General features: G+C 39.5%; 1 protein-coding gene and 1 long non-coding RNA gene across 6 annotated transcripts in view; one reads left to right on the top strand and one right to left on the bottom strand.

Moving 5' to 3' along the window:
* The window catches only part of GSAP (gamma-secretase activating protein), a 46970-nt gene extending 26858 nt beyond the window's left edge, over nucleotides 1-20112 (bottom strand). Inside the window, exons 1-13 of one of the 2 annotated variants that reach the window (XM_085216801.1) lie at nucleotides 19911-20112; nucleotides 17104-17177; nucleotides 13002-13058; nucleotides 12282-12351; nucleotides 11796-11849; nucleotides 11589-11677; nucleotides 11119-11188; nucleotides 10423-10472; nucleotides 9104-9208; nucleotides 8135-8194; nucleotides 7411-7454; nucleotides 5429-5514; nucleotides 1133-1210 (exon numbers count right to left, since the gene is read on the bottom strand). In XM_085216801.1, the coding sequence (XP_085072927.1) occupies nucleotides 1133-1210; nucleotides 5429-5514; nucleotides 7411-7454; nucleotides 8135-8194; nucleotides 9104-9208; nucleotides 10423-10472; nucleotides 11119-11188; nucleotides 11589-11677; nucleotides 11796-11849; nucleotides 12282-12351; nucleotides 13002-13058; nucleotides 17104-17177; nucleotides 19911-20097 (1024 nt within the window). In that variant the 5' untranslated portion in view covers nucleotides 20098-20112. Of the gene's footprint in view, nucleotides 1-1132; nucleotides 1211-5428; nucleotides 5515-7410; nucleotides 7455-8134; nucleotides 8195-9103; nucleotides 9209-10422; nucleotides 10473-11118; nucleotides 11189-11588; nucleotides 11678-11795; nucleotides 11853-12281; nucleotides 12352-13001; nucleotides 13059-17103; nucleotides 17178-19910 lie in introns of both variants that reach the window. The other variant, XM_085216799.1, reaches the window with a different exon arrangement.
* Nucleotides 20113-20173: 61 nt separating this feature from the next.
* LOC109363958 (uncharacterized) lies at nucleotides 20174-23270 on the top strand. Of its 4 annotated transcripts, none has more exons than XR_014881262.1 (3): nucleotides 20174-20752; nucleotides 21766-21854; nucleotides 22759-23270. It is a non-coding gene; the product is annotated as an uncharacterized LOC109363958 (long non-coding RNA). The 4 variants fall into 4 exon arrangements; XR_014881258.1 differs by having other exon boundaries at nucleotides 21761-21854; XR_014881257.1 differs by having other exon boundaries at nucleotides 20233-20752; nucleotides 21766-23270.
* Nucleotides 23271-23581: the final 311 nt, after the last annotated feature.

Below are 23581 nucleotides of genomic sequence, written 5' to 3'. Positions count from 1 at the left end.
AACTTATGTTTTCAAAATGCTCTAGTATTCTGCTGCTTGTACACATCACCTCAAGAGCAGTCTTATAAATCCCTTCCATGACTGGTGATTCCTACATGAATCTACAAACAACTCTGCACCAACAACTCCATTTCACGAAGATCATTTCAGATGCAGCTGGTCAGCACTGCAGTTATTTATCCTCACTCTGTTCCCAATACAGATACAGATGTAATAAGGGCCGTGATTGACTCCAAGCAGTGCAACGCCCCTTCAGCTACATGTGAAGGACATACACCTGAAGAGGCCAGTCCTTCACAGGAGATAAGCAGCAGCAATAATGCAGAGTACCGTCACACAAAAAATGGACTGTTCCAATTCGTTAATGCCTTCAAGAACCAAAAAATGCAGTTTGCCCAATCCCACAACATTCCAGCAGCAAAGTGACGTGTTAGAGGAACCAACGACGGAAAGTTTCCTCACACAAGAGAGCAGAAACTTAAAGTAAAGCAGAAGAAGCATGTTTTCACTTGAACGTGGTTACCCCATACTATGCAGCTTCTCACTCGAGATATCATCCACCTCTGTCCTCAAATGAGAAAGAAATCTTGCCAATCAGAAGTTTCACGCTCTGATCAGAACGTTATTATTTTCAAGGAAAAAAACAGATTTTAAAATTAAGAGCTGAAATACCACTTACATAGCTACCATTCTTAAAACCAGTGGGTGTTGCACCTCTTGCTGTGAAAATGACATGCTGAACTAGAACTCTAAACCCACATTCAAGCTAAGAGCTGCTGGTTCTGTTTCCCATACAAATGCCTCTAGGCATCAGTACAACACACCTGCAGCTCCCACAGATTTAACTGATGTTGTTTGTGCTCAGCATGTCAAAAAATCTGGCTAGAAGTAACCCAACTAATAACCACTCATGAAGTCACTGGTTTGAAGCTATTAGCTCAGCATCAGGCAGGAAGTCTGCAGCAGGAAAGATGAGTCTGCAGACAAACGCAGCTGCAGTCTCTAAAACATCAGCTACAGCAGTTTATTGTCTGCAGATTTCAGTGGTCGTTTCGCAAGGCATTCTGCCACTCTTTCAGCAAAATGTCATTCTCCAAAACAAAGTAAGTATAAATTAACAAGTCAATTTTACCTTTATGTAAAAAATACACGGAGTATGTTATTTCCCCAGGAATATCCAAAGCAAGACTCCAACACACACACAGTCCTCCTAAAAAGACAAAAAGGAAAAGGAAATTGACTGGTCCACTGTCCACAGTGGACAAAACTAAAGCAAGACTGTTTCAATTTAGAAACTAACAATAACAACCTCTCAAAAAAAGTAACAGTTACAGAAATATAGACCACGTATCTCTAAGCATCACTTACCTAGTGAAACACAGTAAGGGAGAAGAGAGGAGGCAGAGTGGCACAACGGAATTCAGAGTTCTGACATGACAAGTTCTTTTTAGAAGTGGCATATTTTTAGACCTTGTCAGTAGAAACCTTGCTTGCAGCCAGAACATTGACCAAGCTTTTCTCTCCACAGCCTGCCTTAATATCTAAATATTTTCTGTTAAAGGACTGTCAAATATGCATGGAACACAGCAAAACACAATTTGTTTACTTTCCAATCAGTAGTTCTATGTTGGCAGCAGCATGGCACGTTAGTAGAGCTTTCTGACTAAAAATCATTGGCACTTCTTCCCTTTCCAATACAAAAAGTTTTTACTTTCTTTTTATTTATTTCTTTTTTAGGGAAAAAGTCAAAGTTTGTCTCAATTTTATTTCAGTCAGCATTTCAGTACAGTACTCTGTGCAGGATCGGTTCCCTCTACTCCATCCACCTTAATTCCACATCAGACTGACAGACTGTTTTGATTCCATTGGCTGGTAGCCCTTCATCCACCTCTTATGAAAACTTTAATCAGCTGTCACCAATGCTTGGCAAGCTGCTTTGGCATTCGTACCAGAAACAGCTTCTTAACCACATTATCCCAGTACAGCTGGGAAAGAGAACTATAACTGTTGGCTCTTTTACCTTTGCTGAAAGTTTATGACTTAGGACAAAATAAATAAATAAAATTAACAACAAACAAATACAATTTTGTGAAAAATAAAGGCTTGTATATACAAGGAATACACACATGCACACAAGAAAAGCACAAGAAAGAAAAAGCACAAGTACAGAAGCACAGTTACCAAGGTATTCTATTGGATAAATGCCTAGTACTTCAGACTGCAGAAGCACACCACACTTCTAGAGAAGGTAAATCCTTTCCTGAGGTGTCATTTTTTTATTCTTACCTGACTGAATATTGTTGGGAAGCTTGATACAGTTTTGCTTGGATGTCTGAGTCATTTAAATGGACAGGGCATGCTGCCAGAGCACTTGGCATTTCTCAGAGAATGCATAATTTTTAAAATAGCAGCATCAGGACTTATGGGGAAGACTGGAAAAACTCCAGCAATCCACAATGCTGATTTATTACCAACAGTTCCCTTCCAACTGCAAATGTCTTTCTTCCATGCAGAAGGCTACTGTATACATTGTTCTCTAAATTGTACAGCAATTGTATGAGTCAATTTGTTCAGACTGAAGTGTCAGTGAGTGTATATGCAAGTTGATCACAAAAGAGTGGCTATGGCCAACTGTTAATGAGATGTATATATTCAATACCAGGATACTGGTGAAATATCAATAAGTTGAACTACAAACAATAGGAAATACCAAATGGTGCTTTATTAACACAGATGAAAACATAAACAACTCAGATCAGCAACTGTCCAAGCAGTATTACATCTGATACTGTCCTGACAGTCCTATTAGTGCAGTCAAAGATTGAGAACATGAGAGAAATTCCTTTCTTACCCTTACCAGTGATCTCTGCAAATGAGAGTTGGGATGTGTTGATGCAGGAAAGGCTTGTTTTGTTATCCTATTGCATCTCTACGGTTAAAGCTTTCTGCCTTTGCATAACTAAGTCTCCTATACTATCAACTTCAAAATCCTTTGCAAACAGATGAGCCACAATATTAGAAGACTCACGTGAAGGCATACTTGGACAGACTCACATCTCAGAAATAAAGGGGAAAATAACTCAATCACAACAAAGGAAAAAAAGCAGTGTTTAAGGCTTTAGGTAGCAGCGAGTTACTGCACTTGGCAGTATTAAGAAAACAACAATTACAGCTCTGCCATTTCAGAAGCAAACATGATACCACTGAAACAGCAAGTGTCACACAAAGAACACACGAAGACAGATAGTTTTCTGTAGGAACCTTAACTTCAAATTCGTGATTCTGGTTCACGCAGAACAGATGTAAGGCTGTAAGAATTTCTCAGCATGGCATTCGAGCTCCACAAGTCGAAGACAATGCTGCACTTGCACATTGCTTAGTCGGACTGCACAGGAGTGACTTGCTTTGCCTAACTTCAGCCATCCATCAGCTCTCATCTAGACTTCCACTACACAGCTAATGAAGAAATATGGATAGAAGCAACCATACTCCAGAGACGCCTATTTCTCTCCTTAATTACAGTCCAGATGCTTAGCTTTTAGGCAGGTAAATTTCGGTGAGAGCAATTCTCAGTTTATGCCATCTTACTTCCTGCATTGTTTTCCGAACCAAACAAATTCAATTGAAAGGTACTTCTACAGTGTTAAAAGAAAACTTTACAGTCCAGTGCTGTTTAAATAACAATTGAACTCTGAACATACAAAGGTAATTTTGAGATCAGAATTGCCTTATCTCAGCTGATCTGGAAGTACACAGGAGATCTTATCTGGAGACATTTTGTCTTGTGCGTGCTAAGGAACAGAGCTACTTTTCTGTTACTGCAGAAGTTTGAGAAAGAAAGAATGATTTAATTCAGAGGTCAACTTGGTGGTGCTCAATAACAATTAAAAGGGAAATTACACTGAGTATTTCATTATGAAGCTATGCCAATTATTTTCAGCCAAGGATATCTAAATGATACAAATAGGGATATCAGCATTAACAGTTGAAGCATGCTAGCAGCTCCACAGAAGGCACAGTTTGTGCCTCAAAGAGCCTGCAGTCATCTTGTAAGCTACCAGAAATGAGAAATACAAAAGGGAACTTCAGTGTGATTACCCACACTGTCCTTCAACAACTAGATATGGTCTGAGTATCAAAACCATTTTTTTTAAATTGTCATTACTCAAAATGAATTGTACAACGTAATCCTCACTTTCAAACAACATTCAGCAAAGAGCCAAACACAATGAAGTGATTCAGTAGATGTAACTGTCAAATTATGTTTTACATTAAGCACAATGTTCAGCCTGTGAAAGGTTTCACAAAGAACTTAAATACGGCGTTGTCTGATGGAAAAAAAAAAAGCCTTTTACTTCAGGGTAATCAAATAATAGACTAGAGGGAAGAAGACTGAATTTCATCCTGATCTAAAAGGTAGTGCTTGAATCTAAAATAACCTTAGCAAACCGCAGCTTGAAAAGGAAACACGAACACACAAATCAATAACTTCTTCCATTATTGTACGTGCAGTCTGTACATGAAATGCAACTGAAAAATACTTTGTCTTGCTAACAGAACAAAATTAACCTAACCTGTGTTTGGTAAATGGAAATGTGGTTTTCTCTTACCTCTAATTCCTCCCCTCTAATCTTTTTAACTGTATCATCTGCCTTTGTATGAAAAAAGGAAACCGTATTTCACTTCATTTGCATTGATAGGCTCTTCAGTACAGCCTCAGCAATTCACCAGCATAAAAGTATCCTTAAAAAGCAAGATGTGAAAGCATTTCTGCAACACATCGCACCTCTAGATTACTCTGCAGACCATTTAAAGGTTAATCATATACCATCTCCGCTTGGCCGTGTGGTCTAATTTAGAAATTGAAATTGCAGGCAGCTGTGGTGAACAGATATCTCTTGAGTCCACTATTTAATTAAAAAAAAAAACACCAACTCATAAACATGCATTAGGATGCAGGCAGAGTCCTAAATCCTAAAGGCTTCAGGAACACCACAACATTCACATATTAAACCATTAAGCATAATGTTCTAAGTTTAGTATCACATGCTTGGACCCGTTTTGCTGTATGGACACACTACATCAGCTTTTTGGAGCTAGGCTACCAGAAAATTTCTGGATGATTTCTTTATTATTAGTGATTGTTAGTGACCAAGTTAGTCTCCAGTTCAACTTGCCATGAAGTTTTCAGAGGATAAATAAACTCAACAACAACAAAGTAATGCACAATTGTTGCCTTCTCCCCAGTTTTCTGTCAGGCATAATCTAAGGAGTAAACAAGTCTCACACTTGCAAAAAAAAAAAGAAAAAAAAGAAAAAATGTATAATGCTTTACAAAGAAACTTGTAGTTATCAATTATGATTACACTATATAACAATTACACGTGGAGATGACCATAATATCACAAAATTTGCACTTATTCATTACCTGCTTTACTTGTAAAAACCTGAAGATTCAAAGACTTGGATGCAACATCTTGGTCTTTACAGTCGTCATATCCAAAATTCACAAATCTAGGAGCAAATAAAGATCACTACATAAATCAGTCCTTCATCCAAAGGGATTTATCACAACAATGAGACCATGAGAACAGTCATAATGTAATGAAAACGTATTAATTGAATTATAATCAAACATTGTCTAATGAAAGTCAAATCAGGCTTCAACCAACGATCTCAGTGTTGCCAGAAATGAGAATCGTAAGGTTGCACTGTAGTCGAAAATATTTTTAATACAACTGCATGCTTTCATATTCAGTTACTGCAGTATAATCCAACTATTATTCCTATGCTTGAAATGTAAGTTAGTTCTGACGAAGCATCCAAAATCTAGTAACTCAGAGTGCCTGAGAATTCAGAAGGTTTTGCAGCCCAACTGCACCATTCTTGTACCTCTCAAGCTACATTTAAATCTGCAAATAAGCACACCAATTTCAGTGGGTGTACTTGAAAAGAAAAGGATAAAATCATGCTCACAGAGAATGTTATGGTAACATAGGATCCTTTTCAATCTTGTGCTGGCTGTACTTTAATGGCTTTTCATGGAATAACAGAAAATCCCAAGTTGGAAAAGACCCACAAAGATCATCAAGCCAAATTTCTGGCTTCACACAGACCTACCTAAGAATCAAACCCTACGTTTGTGAGGGTAGTCCAAACACTCCTTGAATTCCAGCAGCTTGGGGCCGTGACCACTGCCCTGGAAAGCCCATTCCTGAGCCTGAACACCCACTGCAGAACTTTTTCCGAATATCCAGTCTGAACCTCCTCCCCTACTGCAGTTCCATGATGTTCCCATTTTCATATCTTTGAAAGAAACAAGTATCATGTTTCCCATGGAACATGCAATAGAAAACTGCAGTCCATCTGCTTTGTTGGTTTTTATTTTTGTTGGGGATTTTGGGGTTTTTTGATTGGTTTGGTTTCCCTCTGCCCCTCCCAAAATGATTTTGCTTCTATATGGATATTTATACCTTTCTGCAAGAACTTAAATATATTTATATATACACACATATATATGTATTTACGTATAAAACCACATGCATATACATAGTATTGAAGCTCTTACAAGACTTGAACTTTTTTCAGTTCTAACTGCAAAATATATAGTACTCATTCAGGGCAACCTACTGCAGCAGCACTACTGAGCTTTCTGAGATGCTCTGTTCAGGATGTAAGACCGTCAGTTACTGACATCTGAACTTGTAGCTTTCACCTCCATTTTTACTGATGAAGAAACACAGGCCCTTCTGAAACATAAATTCAGCTGCATGTAGAAAGATGAGAATGAGATGAGTATGACTGAGTGATACTCTGACTAGATCTTCTTCACTTCAAAGGAAGCTTCAAGGAGACCAGCTCAGATGCACCCATGTGCACTGCAGACATAGACAGAATCAGAAGTGTTTTTAGCCTTTGGAACTGCAGGCTGCTTGGAAATAGCACGCTGGAGAATAAAAAGAACACAGGTACTGCCTCGTGGACAACAAAAAGGAGCTACCAATCTGGTTAACTCCCCAGTAAAACATGTAACAAAACAATTAAAAGAGAGAGTTTCCCTTGACAGGAATCTCAGCATCACTAATACAGCATGTCCAAGAATGAAGCAAATCCCTTTAAATAGGCATCAAACACTCAGAGAAAGGACTCTTTAGCCTATGGCTAACTCTCCAGAAAAATTATTCTCAAAAATAGTACCAAAAAGCCAGTCGAGGGCAGAATTATATTTCACTGCTATCCTTGGGGAAAATACGAGGTTCGGAGGTTTGGACAGCATTCCTATAATTGTTATGTACCAGTCCCACACAGCTAACTCCAAACACAGATACATGGTTCTAGCAGTAAATTTACCAAGGTTTATGAAGTATTAGACCATACATTAAAAGGAAAACAAAACAAAAAACGCCTTACTTTACTCGTTTGTCATTTACAGAAATATCCAGTTGTGATTCCAGCTGTTAAAAAAAAAAAACCAAAAAACTGTCATTTACTGAGGTCAGTATAATTACTGAGTTATGATTGATACTTCATCCCTGTGAAATGTGTCACACACATTTCAACAGATTGAACATTTTAACAAAGAAGTTTATCTATCCGCTAATCACCATCACAAAAAATCAATCTGAAAAGAAATCCTTTAAAAATATATATATATCCTTTAAAAATATATATATCAACTGCAAGTAATTTGCATTAGAGTGAATTTCAGCTGCTGGGATGGAAGTATATTAACAATTTTATGTTTAGTAACTGTAATTTTTATGTTCTGCTCTCTGCCTTTGTATAGCTAAAAACTGTCACAGTAGTCCAGTTTTTGTCTAGTGAATTTGATAACCCACTTTTCAACACTAGAGTACAGTATCAGCATAATGTAACGAATGTCACTCGTAGGTCAATAGCTGTCCAGTGGCACAGAAATGACCTTACGATGGCATAACCTGAATCTGAATGTATTTTCGTAAATAACATAAAACAAGGACAAACATCCTCCCAAAAGGCAAATCCAAAACCAGTCTCTGCAAACATCTATTCTTGGAGATTATACGCACACTGAGATTGATCTCATTACTAGTATTTGGAAGACAAAATTACAACCAACTCAAAACTATCATATAAAAAAATACCAATGACTTACTGTCGAGTTAAAATCTTCATCAGGGTAGAACTGGACACATTTTAAAGTACTCCTTGATTCCTACAATTAAGAGGATACGTTTTGTAGCTAATAGAAAATTAAGTATATCTCACAGACGAAAAGTGACTGGACAACCCACTGTTCCACACGCACACTTCTTTGCTAACAAATATGTAGAAATTAGGAGACAAAAGAAGACATTAAAAACCACATATAACCCCCCACAATAACACTCTGACAAACTTCCTTCCTGTCCTAGATCATTATCTACCAATCACTTCTAATTGCATGGGCCTTCACTTGAAGCATGTCTCATACACACTCTCTCTCTTTCTCCAGCAGGTTAAAAATACTTTTCCACAGCTACCTATGAGAAAAAAGGAACCATAATCTGGCTTTAGTCAGTTCAAAAAGGGTATCTCAGAAACAAAACCAGGAATATGTTTCACAATCGCAGTTTGCTTCCTGTTATTTCCTAACACACATATTTGGTGGCTAAGAGGTGAGAAAAGCAGATTTCCATGTATGCAGAATACATCAAGTGCAAATAGTTCTTCAGTCAAATTGAAAAGAAAAAAAAAAGTGAGGAACTTGGGCATTTCTAGCCATGAACTTGTTCTCATTTGGACTCAACAAGTCCGTGTACAACATTCTTTCTCAACACGAACTCTGTAGAAAAGAGGGAATACATTCACTGTTTTTTAGTAGATTTAGATCCTTTTGAAGACTTCTTTAAAGCAAAGAAAACTACCAAATTCACCAATCTTTATAGGAACCACTGAGACTATCAGACTCCGTGCTGCACACAAATGGCAGTTAAGGCAAATGTTGCTTTTGATTTGGGTTCTTTGAGAGACTGATAATAAAGACTGCTTAATGAAAGCCCAACTAGCTCTATTATTACCCCATACACTCAAAACTTTGCTGCCATGAAACAGGAAAAAAAAAATGGAATGACATTTAGTTCACCTTTGGAACAATGTAGAAGAGTCTTTGTTCTGTCATATCCCACTGTGCCCAAATGAGATCATCTGCAACTCTGACTCTTGGAAGCTGACCTGAGTTCTGAATCACCTAAAAAGAAAGAAAGAACATTAGAGGTCATCAAGCACAGTTCTCTACTGATGATTACACACAGAGTTTGCTTTAAAGAGAAAAGCAACAACAGTAGGGCTCAAATACTATGGTGCTTGAAGGGAACATGTCACTTGTTAGTAGCAGCAGAACCACCTTTGCTGTGTGCAAGATGCTCAAGTTCAAGATCAGTTTTCAGGGTATTCCAATTGTCAAATATCCTGAGATATCCTTGACTACAAGAAACTCACTGCTTTTGCTGCGCAAAGTGCATGAAGAAAAACAGATGTCAGTCTTCATCAAAGAGAAGGGGTGAAGAGTGAAATACCACAGCCAGTTTAGAATCAGCTACATTAACTGTTCAGGGAAGATGGCTTAGCTCTGAAAAGGATTTCAAACTAAAATCTCACTCATGTGACAGAGAGGAGTACTGGTAGCAGAGTACAAGCCAGAATTTTGGACAATTTTTAGGACTGCATGAATTCTCTCTTGAAAGATGGAGAGAGATTTCATGTCATCACAACACAGATTTGTCATTCCACTGTCAACTACCACGCAAAATCCATCTCCTCTAAAAGCAATGATACACTTTTAGAATACCACGAAAGACTTCAAAATGATGAAAAATCAGGACCTTGATATTTTGCCATCCAAAGACTAGTTTTTCCCCATAAAATGAAACACTGGATTTTATGACGCAATCTGTCACTATACTAGAAGTATGCTGACTAATAATTTAAGCAGAATATCCACGATCAGTTTGCTGAAAACTAACTGATGTTTAAAACATAAAAAAAAAAAGATTACAGGTGAAAAAAAAAGGTTGAAACACTCACAGTACTTAGTAGTACCTAGTACTACTGTGTTCTAAGGGTTTGTTTTAAATAAATTATTTCCTGGGATATGTGGGCATTCAGAAGGAAAAATTAGGAAGGTGATTTTACAAATGTATTGAATGATTTAAAAAGAAATATATACAATTTCTTCTTCCAAATTCTAACATCCTGACAAGTTGAGATCAACAGCAACAAAAAACCCTAACTTTCCTCACAAATTACTTGTTACATAGTTTTTTTTAAATCAGCTTTGTGGTTAGAGGAATACACTGTCAATACAATTACAAAAATAATCAGCTAGAATTACAGGACAGACCCTTGAACTGTCAATTAAAGCAAAATAAAAACCCTCAAACTCCAAGATTTTTCAAGACTTACCACTCTGTGTTCTTCTTCTGCAACAACGTCGATATCAAATTGTTCAATGTCTTTAAAACAACACAAAACATTTAAAGTTAAAGCCATTCATTTTCATATGTTTTTATATAGTTAATTAATCTAATCTGTTGGAACCTATAGATGACATCTAGGTTAGCAGCAAAGATGGGTTTTTCCAAAAAGACAGGAAAAGCCATCTCATTCTTTGATATGAGGGAAAGGTAAGAGGGAGGAACTGCCTTTTGCAAGTGTCCCCCTCTATCCACTCACTTTCATCAGAGTGAAGTTCCCACTAGATTAGGCTGAACACACACAGTTATAGCTGGATCCAAGGTGCTTTTGTCCCATTCTTATCCCCTCTGTTATGCTATTAAATCATAAACCATCTGTCATAATGAACCGGGCTGTTCTGAATTTATACAAACAGCTACAAAAGTCTAATTCAGCTTTTCTAAAAATTAAGATGACCGATGAATGCACGAACTAAGGGGAAAAAAATGCAAAGTTGGCCATTCTGCTAACACTGGAAAAAAGCCTCAGTGAAGCACACAGGTTTTGAAAGACATTCAGGATACCGAGAATGGTTTTCTTCTCATTGTTTTTTTTTTCCCCTCAATAAAAGGTTATGAAAAAATAATCCATGATGATCACACTGAAGTAAAAAAATGACAACGTATTCTCAAAATGTTAACTCACATTTATCTTCTGAAACGAGCAAAAGATGACTTTCTGTAGAAGTATTTCTGCCATCCACTGGATAAAGAAACTACACAGGAAGATTTACAGAAGTAAGTAAATAACCAAAGTTGTTTCCAACACTCATCTACAATATCTATTTAGCCAAATAGTTACATAGTTTAAATAAAGCCAAGCACATGCATGATATTCAATTAATAAGAAGATCTAGTATTACAGACTACAAGTTATCAATCACTATTATTGAAGGCGTAGGTGGATTGCAGAGAGAGTTAAAAAAAAGTAGGCTTCATGTTAAGAGAAATGTTTGAAATAGAACATTTTATGATGTTTCTCATCTTCTCAAATTTCTGAAAACACTGGCACACACTCTCTGTAACAGTTCCAAGAAACATGAGACATTTCTGCACTCAATCACTTTTGCACAGTGAATTACTAAAGTTTGTATTTCGATTATTTGAATGATTTACCTGCACTCGAACGCAGCTGTCCACAGCCTTTAGGACTCTCACATTATTAACGGGATGAATTTCAATCAGCAAGGTTAAATACTTGGACACTGCAAAAAGGACATGTTTTAGATAACTGTCTTTTCTTACAATACAAAGTTGTATTGCTAACGGAGAAAAAAAAGGAAAAAATACCTCTAACAGTTTAAAACAATGCACTTGCAGTACCTGACTGTAACAGCTGAGTCACTCTTTCTTCCTCTGTATACTGACGGAAGCTGACTGCTAAGCAAGAGAAAAAACACAGCATGTTTGCTATTAATGTTACTGAGCATTCTTGGAGAACAAATATTCCAAAACTTCTACCAAATAAATAAATAAATAAATAATCTGTATTTTAAGGACCAGTTTAAGGTCCTTAAAAGGAGCTCCACTACATGTAGGAGGCATATATAAATGCAAGTGAGGGAAGTAAGCAAAGGGTATTTTACATTTTTCTTTCAATAAAACAGCAAAACCAACAGCTGTACTGATTGTACATCAACTACATTCTTTGGTGATGCATCCATTCAAATGCACAGACTGCTGTGAGCAACATATGGCTCAAAAAATATGGCTCAAAACTAGACTGACATAATTCAAGACACAGATACAACATACTACTAAACTAAATTATCTTTGCCATGTCAAAAAAAAATGATGAAACATACTTACCCAATAATGTCCTTTCACTGTTGATTGAACAACTGATTATGCGCAGATCTTTCTCAAACGTATAGAGATGCTACAGAGAAGTACATGAATGATAAATTATATATTAACTATATCAAGAAAAGTTTTTAATTACTCCTCCCTGGGAAAACACTACTGACCAGTTCTTTTTTTTTTTAATTTCAGAACCAAATAATTCCAAGGCCAGAAAAACCATATTTTAAGCCTCAATTGTACCACTTCTCCTCATTTGTTTGTTTCTTACTAGCTCTTCTGAGCTCCGTGTTGTCACTGGAGCTGCACAGCAAACTAACAGCAATATGAAACTTCAACCATTTGCAAAGGACCGTCATCATGGTTCCAGCCACAGAACTGTGGTACCTTCCATTTTAGAACCATAAATAGAAGCACCAGAGAGACTGAAGAGGTACGCATAACAAAACAGAAGAACATTTATTTTTAAGGACATGTGCTCAGAGAGAAAAGAGGTCTTCAATTAGTTGTACAGAAACAAAGACTCAAGGCACGACACAGTACTGCTCCCAAGTCATCCAGAGGTTCTTTACTTTTAATAGCACTCAGTAAAATTTGAGAACCTTCCCGTTCTCTCCTCTGTTTCAAACAAACCTATAATTCCTTATGGACATAACATACTGTATTGTAAGGCATCAAAACCTAAAATGCTACAGCGCTGTCCTTACCAGGCAGAAGTATTGGACTCACCTCATTTTCTTTAGTTTGAAGGTCATACAATCCAATATGGGTACTCTTCTGATTTCCCTATGGATGAAAACAAATCAACACTGCCAATGCATATACAAATTTAAACACAATCTTTGATAACTTTTTTTTTCCTATCCTCTCTCCTCTTTTTTCTCCCCTTTCACTGACACACATCCACTTACACTTCCCTTGATACCTAATTATCTCATTCCAACAAGAGGAGGTGAGAACAATTTTTTTCTTTTCCTGATTGAGAATTAATACACGGGGCAAAGCTGAAACACAGCCAATCCACTGCCAACAAGCTGTGCTATATGCCATGTGTCCCTCTCTCAATTTGGTTCTCAGTTGTTTTTAGTTATAGGCAGTATGGGAAGGAAGAGATAACTCTAAGAACAAAAGGGGATCACAGAATGCTTGAGTTAGAAGGGAACTTAAAGATGAGGTGTGCCCATGCTGTGTCAACATACTTGGTATTTAAAAAGTGCATCTGAGATCACAGAACCCAAAGCCCTGAGAGCAGCACCAATCACACAGCCAACCATTCACCTGAAATTATGCTGGCCCCAGGAAGCCTGCAGGCTGGGAATCCAAACCTCACTGCTCCAAAATGGAGCACAGAAACATCATCACACAACAGCTTCCAGTGACCTCACTGCAGGCTGGAAAAAGGATTTCAGCTCTGCCTTAAGAAACAATTATTTGAAGGTCAAATATATTTCATGAGTGCAAATTACACCGCTAGCCTGCTGCTTATTGATAAAAACATACAATGATTTTTTTTTTGTTTTGGATATTCCTAAAGCTTTACAGAAGACAACTTTCTTCCTGGTACATTTTACTATGCTTTAAATTTTCAAACTACATTTTAATTTAAAAAAATTCACTTCTGCCCTACAGTATACATTTCATTTCAAACGAAGCTGAAATTCACTTGCATGCTGTAGGTACATGCGCTAAACTGAAATGACATCCATCCACATAGCCTTGTACTCAAACAGTAAACATCTTTGTTTTTAACTGCTGCTTGAGGAGTGGGTGGAGAGAGTAGAAACCTATGGTTATTTACAAAGCATCTGGCTTTGTGATGTTAAAACAAAAGTGTGAGTATTCTCTTTCTCAAAGGTCTATTTGCAAGTATCTCATTACTGCTGTGGCAATGACAAAATTCTCTGACTTCTAATTTAAACAAGGAAAACAAAATGTCTTTATGTTAAGATGCAAGCCTCATGCCTACTAACTTAATATCAAGCAAATGATTTCACAAACAGTCATTCTTTCCAAAAGTGTCTGAAACTCTTACCCACAGTACTTAGCTACTGAAAAATACACTTTACAAGATTGGTAGCAGCACTGTCAGTGCCCATTTCTGTGCATAAGCTAATACACTTGCCATCAGCTTCTCTGCAAAGATTCTTGCTACAGCTTTGCAAAACAGAAGCATATCTGTTAAAAATATCTTCCTTTAAGCCAACCCTCAGTGTAAGGAAAGACAGACACTTTAAATCTACGGTATTGTGCAATACTCCAAAACATGCTTGACATAAAGCTCATTCTCCACCTATTCCTGGTTTTAGGGGAATGCAGTTGGTTTTCTTCTATTTGGTAAAGGCTGTTTTCCATTTGTGTTTATTAGGGAACAAGCCAGCTTTGCTTAGTTTACATCCTTGCGTGTGCACTGTCCTCACCAACAACATCACTGATAAAGTTTGCTGCTACAAAACCTAGAGGAAAGAATCACTTATAGCTGTTCTTGCAACAGTGGTAGCTCATGACTTATAAATAGTTTACAGAGAAAGGGGGAAGAGAGAGAAAAAGAGAGAGGTTGAACTTCATTCAGGAACTGCAGTTGGTTGTAGTTGTAGTTACAGTAATAATGATTTCTCCAAAGTAAGTTTAAGGAAACAAATAGTAAAGGCAGTCTGTTTTCTCCAAGTAAGCATTCTAGTTTGATGACACTCATTAATAGAACAAAACAGCCAAGTGCAATCAATAGTTATCACTTAGAAAAGCCTGTAACAATCTAAAAGAAGTGTCAAACTGGGGCCTAGAACTACTCCTTGTTCACAAAGATGCATACACCAACACTCTTTTCCTTTCTTTATAAATATGAACAGATACTCCTTCTAAAAGGTAAACTCCAGAAGCATAGAAGTGCATGCATACATTATCAATGGACTGTATCAGTAAAGAAAACAACTGGATTGAATCCTTGTTAATAGTAAAGAGTGAAAACACAAACGTGGCCACACAGCCCCACCGACACCTGTCTTTTGGTTTTCTCTCATGAAGAGACTCTTTAGAAATACCATTCTAATCTTGAAACAAAAAGATCAGCCCCAGTATTTCAGTCCTGCTTTAGAGTATCACCATCCCAAGGTGCTCCTGCAGCTAATTTAAGAGAGCACAGGCATCAGAGAAGGCTCAGCGTTAATAGCTCAGCTCCCTGTCTGTTCCACTCCCAACCCCTTCCCAGTAGAGGAAGAACCTAGCTGCTGGTTCTTCTGCCAGCTGATTCACCCAAGAAGAGAAAGATCTGATTACTTTGTAGCAGTAAAAGAACAGGAAAAGAAGCAAAGTGGCATCTCCTTCTGGCTGATGTGTGAGTGGTAACAACTGCACTTCACTACCTTCAGCTCTGGGACTTTCTCATCCAACCACGCACATCACACCAGCTGCAGAGATCCCTTTATTCCTCAGATCAGGAAGCCACAGCAAACATGTCTGTAACTCCTTGTGTGGACTTCATTTCCAGATTCAGGGAACTAAGTTTACACATTTGAATCTTCCACCGCATCTCTGGCACTTCAGTCAGTGGAGCCTAGTGAATATTTGTCTGCCTCCTCCACTTTGTTCAGCTTCTCCCAAAGACTGTGGGAGATGGGATGCTACAGGTGGCCATTTCTCTAAATTCCAGCTTCTGGCATATCTGCACCAACTACAATAGCAGCTCAAACATCTAGCATGCAAGCAGACATCCATGCTGAGATGGGGTGTCCAGCTACATCTCACCCTTTTCACCAGCTGCAAAAGCCCAAACAACACTCAAGGCAGTTGGACTCTTCTGTCAAAAGACCAAGAAAGGAAGCAGTCACTCAAAGCTTAGTGTGAGATTCCACTGGGACTGGAAAGCAGCAACATCACACATATGCAGGTCTTCTGTAGAGAGCTAGATGGATCTGTTTCATTAAATCTTTATAGAACTTCAAGCAATGCAAAACTTGATACTTTCTTCAGTATTGTTTTTATGATTACTGTTGTCTTACAGATTTTCCTCCCTCTGCTTGTACTAAAGGAAACAGCCACCCACAGTTAAAGTCTGTTATACCTTGATGAAGGCCTCACCTCTTCCCTTAACCCTAGGTAAGCTGGAGAGTTGATAGAGAGGGGAATGAAAAGCAGCTCTATTCTGCTGGAGCCTGCTGTCTCCACTTCATGCTTTCCAAGAGCCAAGACCCTACAGAATCCACTCGAGTTTTCAGATTGCTCTGAGCTGCACAGCAAAGAACCACAGCTTGTCTCCTCAAGGGGAAACCTTCCCAAACCATTCAGAAATTTCTTGGAACTACACAAGTTTCAACCTGATATGAAAAGGACAGCTCTAGTACTTCAATACATTGAATAAGCTAAGGTGACTTGAGTCTACACGCAATGAAGTGCATCTTAAAGCAACAAAAAGGTAGTAGCAGAGTTAGAGTTACAAATATGGCATCTTCACATACACATTGGTACGACTGAATATTTAGTTGAAGCAGTCCATATGAATCTAGCAGCCAGACTTCCCTAAGAAAATCTCAGGGTGAAAGAACATGCTGGTTAGGAAGAGTTTATCTGTTATGGAAATGGTTTTTCATTCAAGGAGAGATTCTGGACCCAAAAAAATCAACTGCCTTACTCTCCACTTCATTACTCTTAATGTTTGTCTGAAGTGGAGATGGGTATTTTCCCATTGCCCAAACGTCCAAGCTGCAACCTAAGTTTTCATGTTCTAGTTCTTTTTGCAAGAAAAATAAATAAATTAATGCAAGGACTCCAGGAAGTACAGGCAAATACACAGTAATATTCTCAGAAATACTTTCACAAAGCTCTGAGACAGACTTACCTTCCAGGTATAAATAATTTTTCCATTTCTTTCAACATTTACAATGTAAAGTGCTGATGAATTCTCTGAAGTATCTGAAATTATAACAAAAGGCACAAGATTGTCACTTTAGTTCCTCATACACAGACAGTTTTAAGCAAAGATACCAGGTACATTTTACATATGTGTATTTATACATGCCAGAAACTACTACCTTTTGAAAAAAACAGATCAAATAGATATTATGCTGTGATCTAACTCTCAAACTTCAAAACAAAAGGTCCTCAGAACACTACACAGAGATAGATGGAGCATGAGGAAAAGTGTCAGCTGCCCCAGCTCCCTAAGGAATGCTTAGAAATAAACGATGCCTTCAGAGATCAGCTCTACAACAAAAACAAGAGCCACAACATTAAACTGTATGTACATGCAATATATTTACAGGTACAAGAGAATTAAGCAATGCAGAAAGGAAAACACTGGAGGACAAAAAAAAAAAAAAAGATATAGCACAGATGATATTCTTTGTATTCTTTGTATTCTAATCACAGTAATCACCAAAAGTGTATTTATCTTGGATGGAACTTATATTTAAAGAAGAAATTTTGCTCTTATAAAGCTTGAGAGCTGCATGATTGGCCTTGATTTTAAGATAAAGGTAATGTGTAAATATGAACAAGAAGAATTCTCTGCAACTCTAGGCAAGCATTACTTTGCAGTTACCACAAAGCCTTGACTGGAGAAAGCAGTGCGAAACTTAGTTTCACAAGCCTAATACTATGAACCTTGCTACTGCAGATTGTGGTGGTAAGAAAAAAACTGTTCAGAAACATTATCAGAGGTGAATAATTTTGATGTGGGAGGACAGAGAAAATCCTCAGCCTATATTTAACAATATATCACTTTCTACTGGCTTGGTGTTTGATACAAATTGCACATCGCCGTAATATACGTGGGAATGTGTAACCAAAGGAGAAGTGGCAATGATCCCCAGCTTGGGAAATTCCTGCAGTAAAGTTTTGCATGCAGAATTACAATTTCTTCCTCATCTCACAGCTTCACCAAGCAGATGAAGGGCTGCAAACAAAGCCAACCCAACCTGCCTGCCCAGCAAACAACTCTTATCAACATGCTCAAGACAACCTGTTTTGATTTCCTGAAAGCCATTATATGGAAATCATACAAAAATGAGTGGAATTAAGAGAGCTGGGCTGGTTCTCTTCACCTACCACTCCCCTCCCTTGATCGCAGCTACTCCCAGCTCTCACGCCATTAGAAATTCTCATATGCTATCACAGGGCTTTCAAGTCTTCGGGAAATGAAACAGTAAAGACAGAGAACTGAAATATCTGAAATCACTGACACAGAGGCACCAGGACACCTAAAAATGGCTTGCTTTCTGCGAATAGGTATTTCTCTGATGTTTAAAGTAATCTTTAAAGATTCCCACCTCCCATGTACACATTCCTAATACATCAGCATCACATTCAGAGGAAAGAAAGAGTATACACAAACAGAAGTTAACATGCAATGCAGAAATCACAGAATCACAGAATTGTAGGGGTTGGAAGGGACCTCTAGAGATCATCGAGACCAACCCCCCAAATGTTAGTATTGTGTCAGACAATACTGCCTTTCAATCCAAATTCTGATTCTGTGTTATCAGGTGCATTTATTGAACAAAAAGTCTGTCACTTTCCCAAGCACAGGTGTACACCTTCCTGCTACTTCCACAATGAACACAGAGATTAATTGATTACACGGGTTTTCAGAATTTTACCTCAAAACCCTCAAAACCCTCTGGGGGGAAACCCTATACCTCGCAGCTCCTCAGTAAACTTTCTAGTGTACATGAAATAAATGCTAACAGATTTTGTCACTGCAGCGTGGGAAGCACTTTGGTTTATGAAGCCAAAGGAGTGATACGCTCTGACTTACAGCCACACAGGTTTTCTGTGGGACAGCAGACCTCTAAAGAGGAAGGTAGGTTAGTTAACTAAAAACAACCAGGGAACGTGGTCACAGTGCACAACCAGCCCGTGTTCCTACTACAGCCACGGTTGTTGTGCTGTTCAAATCTACGTTCAGACAAAGGCTTTCAGCAGTTTCAGAAAAACAGAACTCGACCAGCTTCCTTGCAGACAGATGAGAACCAGGAGCACAATAGCGATACCACAGGACCACCAACACGGCACAGTCACTCTGTTTCCAATCACCTGCTCTTGCCCGATTTTAATTAGCACTTATTTAGCACACACACAGAAGTGGAGTTTTGGCTGTTTTATTTTCGGTTAGGTGGTTTGTTTGTTTGTTTGTTTGTTTGGTGTGTGTGTGTGTGTGTGTGTATGGCACATTAAAATTCCTTTAGGAACAAAGAGAAAAAAAGTGCCACGCGTGAAGAAGCAAACGATGTGCGAGGAGCACCACAAGTTCCTTCGGACGTGAGAAGTGCCTCGAGGGCACCCTGGGCCGCACTGACCGAGGGCAGAGCCCCACACAGACAGACATACACAGACACACACACAGCGGCAGGGTCAGCCCGCAGAGCTCGGGGCGGCACAGCCCCACACAGCAGCAGGACAGGCGGGCTCAGCCTGCGCAGCTCGGGGCGGCCGTCCGCCCCGCCGCCATTTCCCGTCCCCCTGTGGCCTCGAGGCGGCCCGGCCTGACGGAAGGAGCGGTGAGGCCGCGCAGGGAGCGGCTCGCGGGGACTCAAGTCCGGCCCGGCTTCTCCGCCCGCCGGAGGACAGCGGCTAGAAGTGGAGAAAGAGGAAAGGAAGGAGCGGGCTCTCATCGGCGCTGCCCCGCGCCCGCCAGCGCAGCGTTACCTAGAGCCGCAGCCCAGCCCTGCGCCGCCAGCCAGGGCACCACGTCCCTCTGCAGGTCAAACTCGGCCGCCAGATGAAGCAGCATGGCAGCCCCGCCGCCCAACCCGCCCGCTCTCCGGCGGGCGCCACCCGCCCCACCGCGCCGGCTGCCGCGGGGCGGCTTCCGCCACGGGCCGGCCCCTGCCATGGGCCTTAGGGCCCGCTCGACGCTTATTGGCAGGTGTGGATGTCAATCAACCGGCGGCCGCGCGGAGTAGCTGAGCGCGGTCCCGCCCCCCCTCAGTCGGGGTGATGGTGCGGATCCCGGTAGCGGTCTGGGTGCTGCCAGCGGCCCGGCGGCTCCCGTTGCCACCTGCGGGAGGGACGTTGGCGGCGGGAGCCGTGCTTGTGAGTCTCCGCGCGCTGTCTGCAGCCGGCTGGTGGCTTCAGGAGGTCTGGTTTGACCGTTCGAGATGAGGGGCTGAAGGAGATGTTTCTCCTGAGATGTGCTGCGAAGAATAGTGATGTTTCAAGCTTTCCTCGCAGAAAGATTCAGAGCACGTTAAGCAGTTGCCTGTTGAGGGCTGGTGTCAGAGTTGAATGTGGAAGCGGTGACTGACAGAACGCCCTGCTTGTGGATCTGCAGCCCCACATTTGGGCTGAGCAGTGTTCAGCATTTCCCTTCCCCGCACAGTCCCTGTTTTCTCTGATTACACACCCTGCAGGTGTGTGCTGGGCACGTTGAGCCTCTCGGCACAGATGGCTTTGATAGAGCAGCTCGGAACTTGGGATGCACCCTGAGACCAGGCCTGGCCTGATCCTACCTTCTGTCCAACTCAAAACAGCAGAAGAGGAAAAGCTTGGTGAGGTCCTCAGGGTCTTCAGGCGGAGTTACTGGGTTTTTGTTTGCTTTGGTGGGTTTTTGTGGGGTTTTGTTTGTTTTTTGTTTTATGTTTTTAGCATTTGAAAATACTTGTAGCACTGATAAGATGCTGTTCATGGCTATCTATAGTCTGCCTGTAATTACCATTTCCCTTCTGGCACGTACTGATGTCAGCAGCTAAAAGTGGCACAGATGTGGACAGGCTGTAGTAGCACGTACCAAACCGCTGCACTGCAAGGACAAAGCAGCTTCAGCCAGTTCTAACAGCCAGTACTGAGTTTTTACCCCCCTTGCTAAGCTTGGGCTATATAAAGACCAGACCAGAATCAGGTACATCAGCCGAGTGCAGATGAGAAGCAGGTTGTCACTCAAATGCAGACTTCTTTCTCTCAAACTACTGATAACTTTTACAATTCTATCACAAGTTTCAGGATCGGCATTTTTCTTAAAGAAAATTGAATCAATTGATTGTACAAGCATTTAGCTGATGTTTTCTCTATTTTGAAATAGATCTTGACTGGTATATTTATTTTAAAGGTAGAAGCAGAGAACAGAGATAAGATCCCAAACTGATGCTTTTTCTAAGAGATGAGGTAGGGATAATTCATGGTTATGACTATTTGGAGTTAATGCAAAAATGTTTGGAGTTGATTCAAAAAGAGAAGAAAGCAAAGGAGGGAAGCCAAGCCCAAGAAATGACTGATTCTCTAACTATGTGCAAAAAGGAAAACTTTCACATGGAGAAAATCTGTGCCATGAGCTGTAGAGTTCAGCTAAGGCTAGGATGAGGCCCAATTTTACATCGTCCTACTATAAAACAGAAAACGTGGAGGTGGATAAGAGTCTGCTCTCCAAATGCAAAAGGGGAAAAAAAAAAAAAAAAAAATTAGACAGAACTCCCCAGTTTGATGTTTGTTTGTTTGTTTGTTTTAAGGAAAGAAAGAACAACTAACTCACTGTGCTTTTGTTTCAAAATCAATCCTGACAGTACAGTTCTCAAAAGACAGCCCATGAAGCTGATGAATAAATTATTCTCTAACATCTACAGACTGAAAATCGAAGGATGATGCTGTTCTTCTAAGGTATGTTGTGCAATATGTGAAAGGCAGGAATTAGCCATAACTGCTGAGTGTGCCATGGAACTTAAGCTGGTCAACATAATAAAAGAAAAAGAAAAACGTTCTCATATGATATAAGCAGGTGAGTGGCTACAAAAAAAGTTGGGTATAGAAGAGATCCATTCATTCACTTATGGCTCGTACTTGGGATCCATTCCACAGTCCTTACTCAGTAAAACTGCTGTTAAAGTTTGTACAAGGCTTCACAGTCAGGTTTGAAAGGAAAAGCCTTTCCTGTTGAGATATTTAAAACAAAATTTCTACTGAGTCTGCGTTCCCACTGCAAAGGATTTGCTCTTCATTATTTTTGTACGACCAATATTTGTATTACCTCCCTAAAGTTAACACATATTTTTTTCTTGAGACTGCTGGGATAGAGTGGGACCTTACCTCCTTTGCACTGTCCTGGGAGCTTGGAAGCATCTCTGATATTTGTCTCTGAACCCAAGAGAAGCGCTCCCAGAACTTACCAGTCTTTGCAGTGAGACACAGGAGGAAACGGTAGCTTGACAGATGAAAAGATTTGAGAAACAGGAAGGGATGAAGTGATACATGACTGTCAGGCTTCAGAGATACAGAAGCACAGGAAAAGCAACAAAGAAGAGCTGGGGAAGATGGGATCCACAGGAGCTGAAGGAATCAAAAGGAGCATGGAGCCAGAACAGAAGAGAAGAAAGAATCTGAAAAAAACAAGACATAGGCTTATAACCTGTTTAGAACTAAAGTCAAACAGTCCTCCCAGAAATTAAGTTGGAGTTCCTGAGTTTCTCTGTTGATTAGCAAACTATTTGAAAACCACTATTTTCCAGTGGCTTATCCATATAAAAAGGCATGATATTACTTCTGCCTGTTTTGTTTTTTGTTCCAGTGAAAGAGGCTTCCTTGTGACTCTTCAAGATCCAACACTGCTGATGATCCTTGGGAGTGTCATTTTGATTCCATGGAGTAATTTTGCTGTTCTTTTTGTTCTTCCTCAAAAAAATTACACAATTGTATATGAAAAAAATGACAATTTTTTGGTTCAGAAAACACTTTCATTTGTTATATCTTTTTTTTATTTCTAAAACATAACCCACTCTATTAACAAAATAAAAGTGAAGTCTGAAGGAGCAAGAATTGTATACTACAAGATGAATGATATTTCAAAGAGAGTTATCTAGTATAAGCAATGTTTTTTGGCGATTTCTTATTTTTGAATTTTAACTTTGTCATTATAATTTACAGTAATGATGTACATTAGGACTATCTATGTCTGCATTCGGTTCCAAAAACATAGTTAGGAGAAAACGCATATGGTTTGCCTGCCTGTTCATGTGTTTATCTAGCACAGATAATACCAGAAATACTTCAAATAAATGAGCTTTGCAGTAAATTCAGAAAGTAATGCAGTTTCTGATTTAATTTTTTTAAATTTTTATAGGAAAGATCATAAAATTCTGAAAACTCATGTCAGCGTTAACCTGAAAGTGAAACTCAGAGTGCCTGATTACTGACATGTAAAAGATAGCCCATCTTTCAAGAAACAACAGACAGTTGCAGATTTGGGATTTTTTGTGCAGTCTAACATGTAAGGTGGGGCAGAGCAAGCAAGCTATCTTGCATGAGAATTTGCAACACCACAAAGGAAGCTACATGTGCTCTCTCTCCTCAGGATAATCCCTAAGTGTTCGCTACAGCAGCTGTCACCTGAA

Source organism: Meleagris gallopavo, chromosome 1 (assembly GCF_905368555.1).
Source record: "Meleagris gallopavo chromosome 1, MGAL_WU_HG_1.1, whole genome shotgun sequence".
Lineage (NCBI taxonomy): Eukaryota > Metazoa > Chordata > Aves > Galliformes > Phasianidae > Meleagris > Meleagris gallopavo.
The sequence above is the reverse complement of the archived record's forward strand: the minus strand, read 5'-3'. Positions and strand labels throughout refer to the sequence as shown.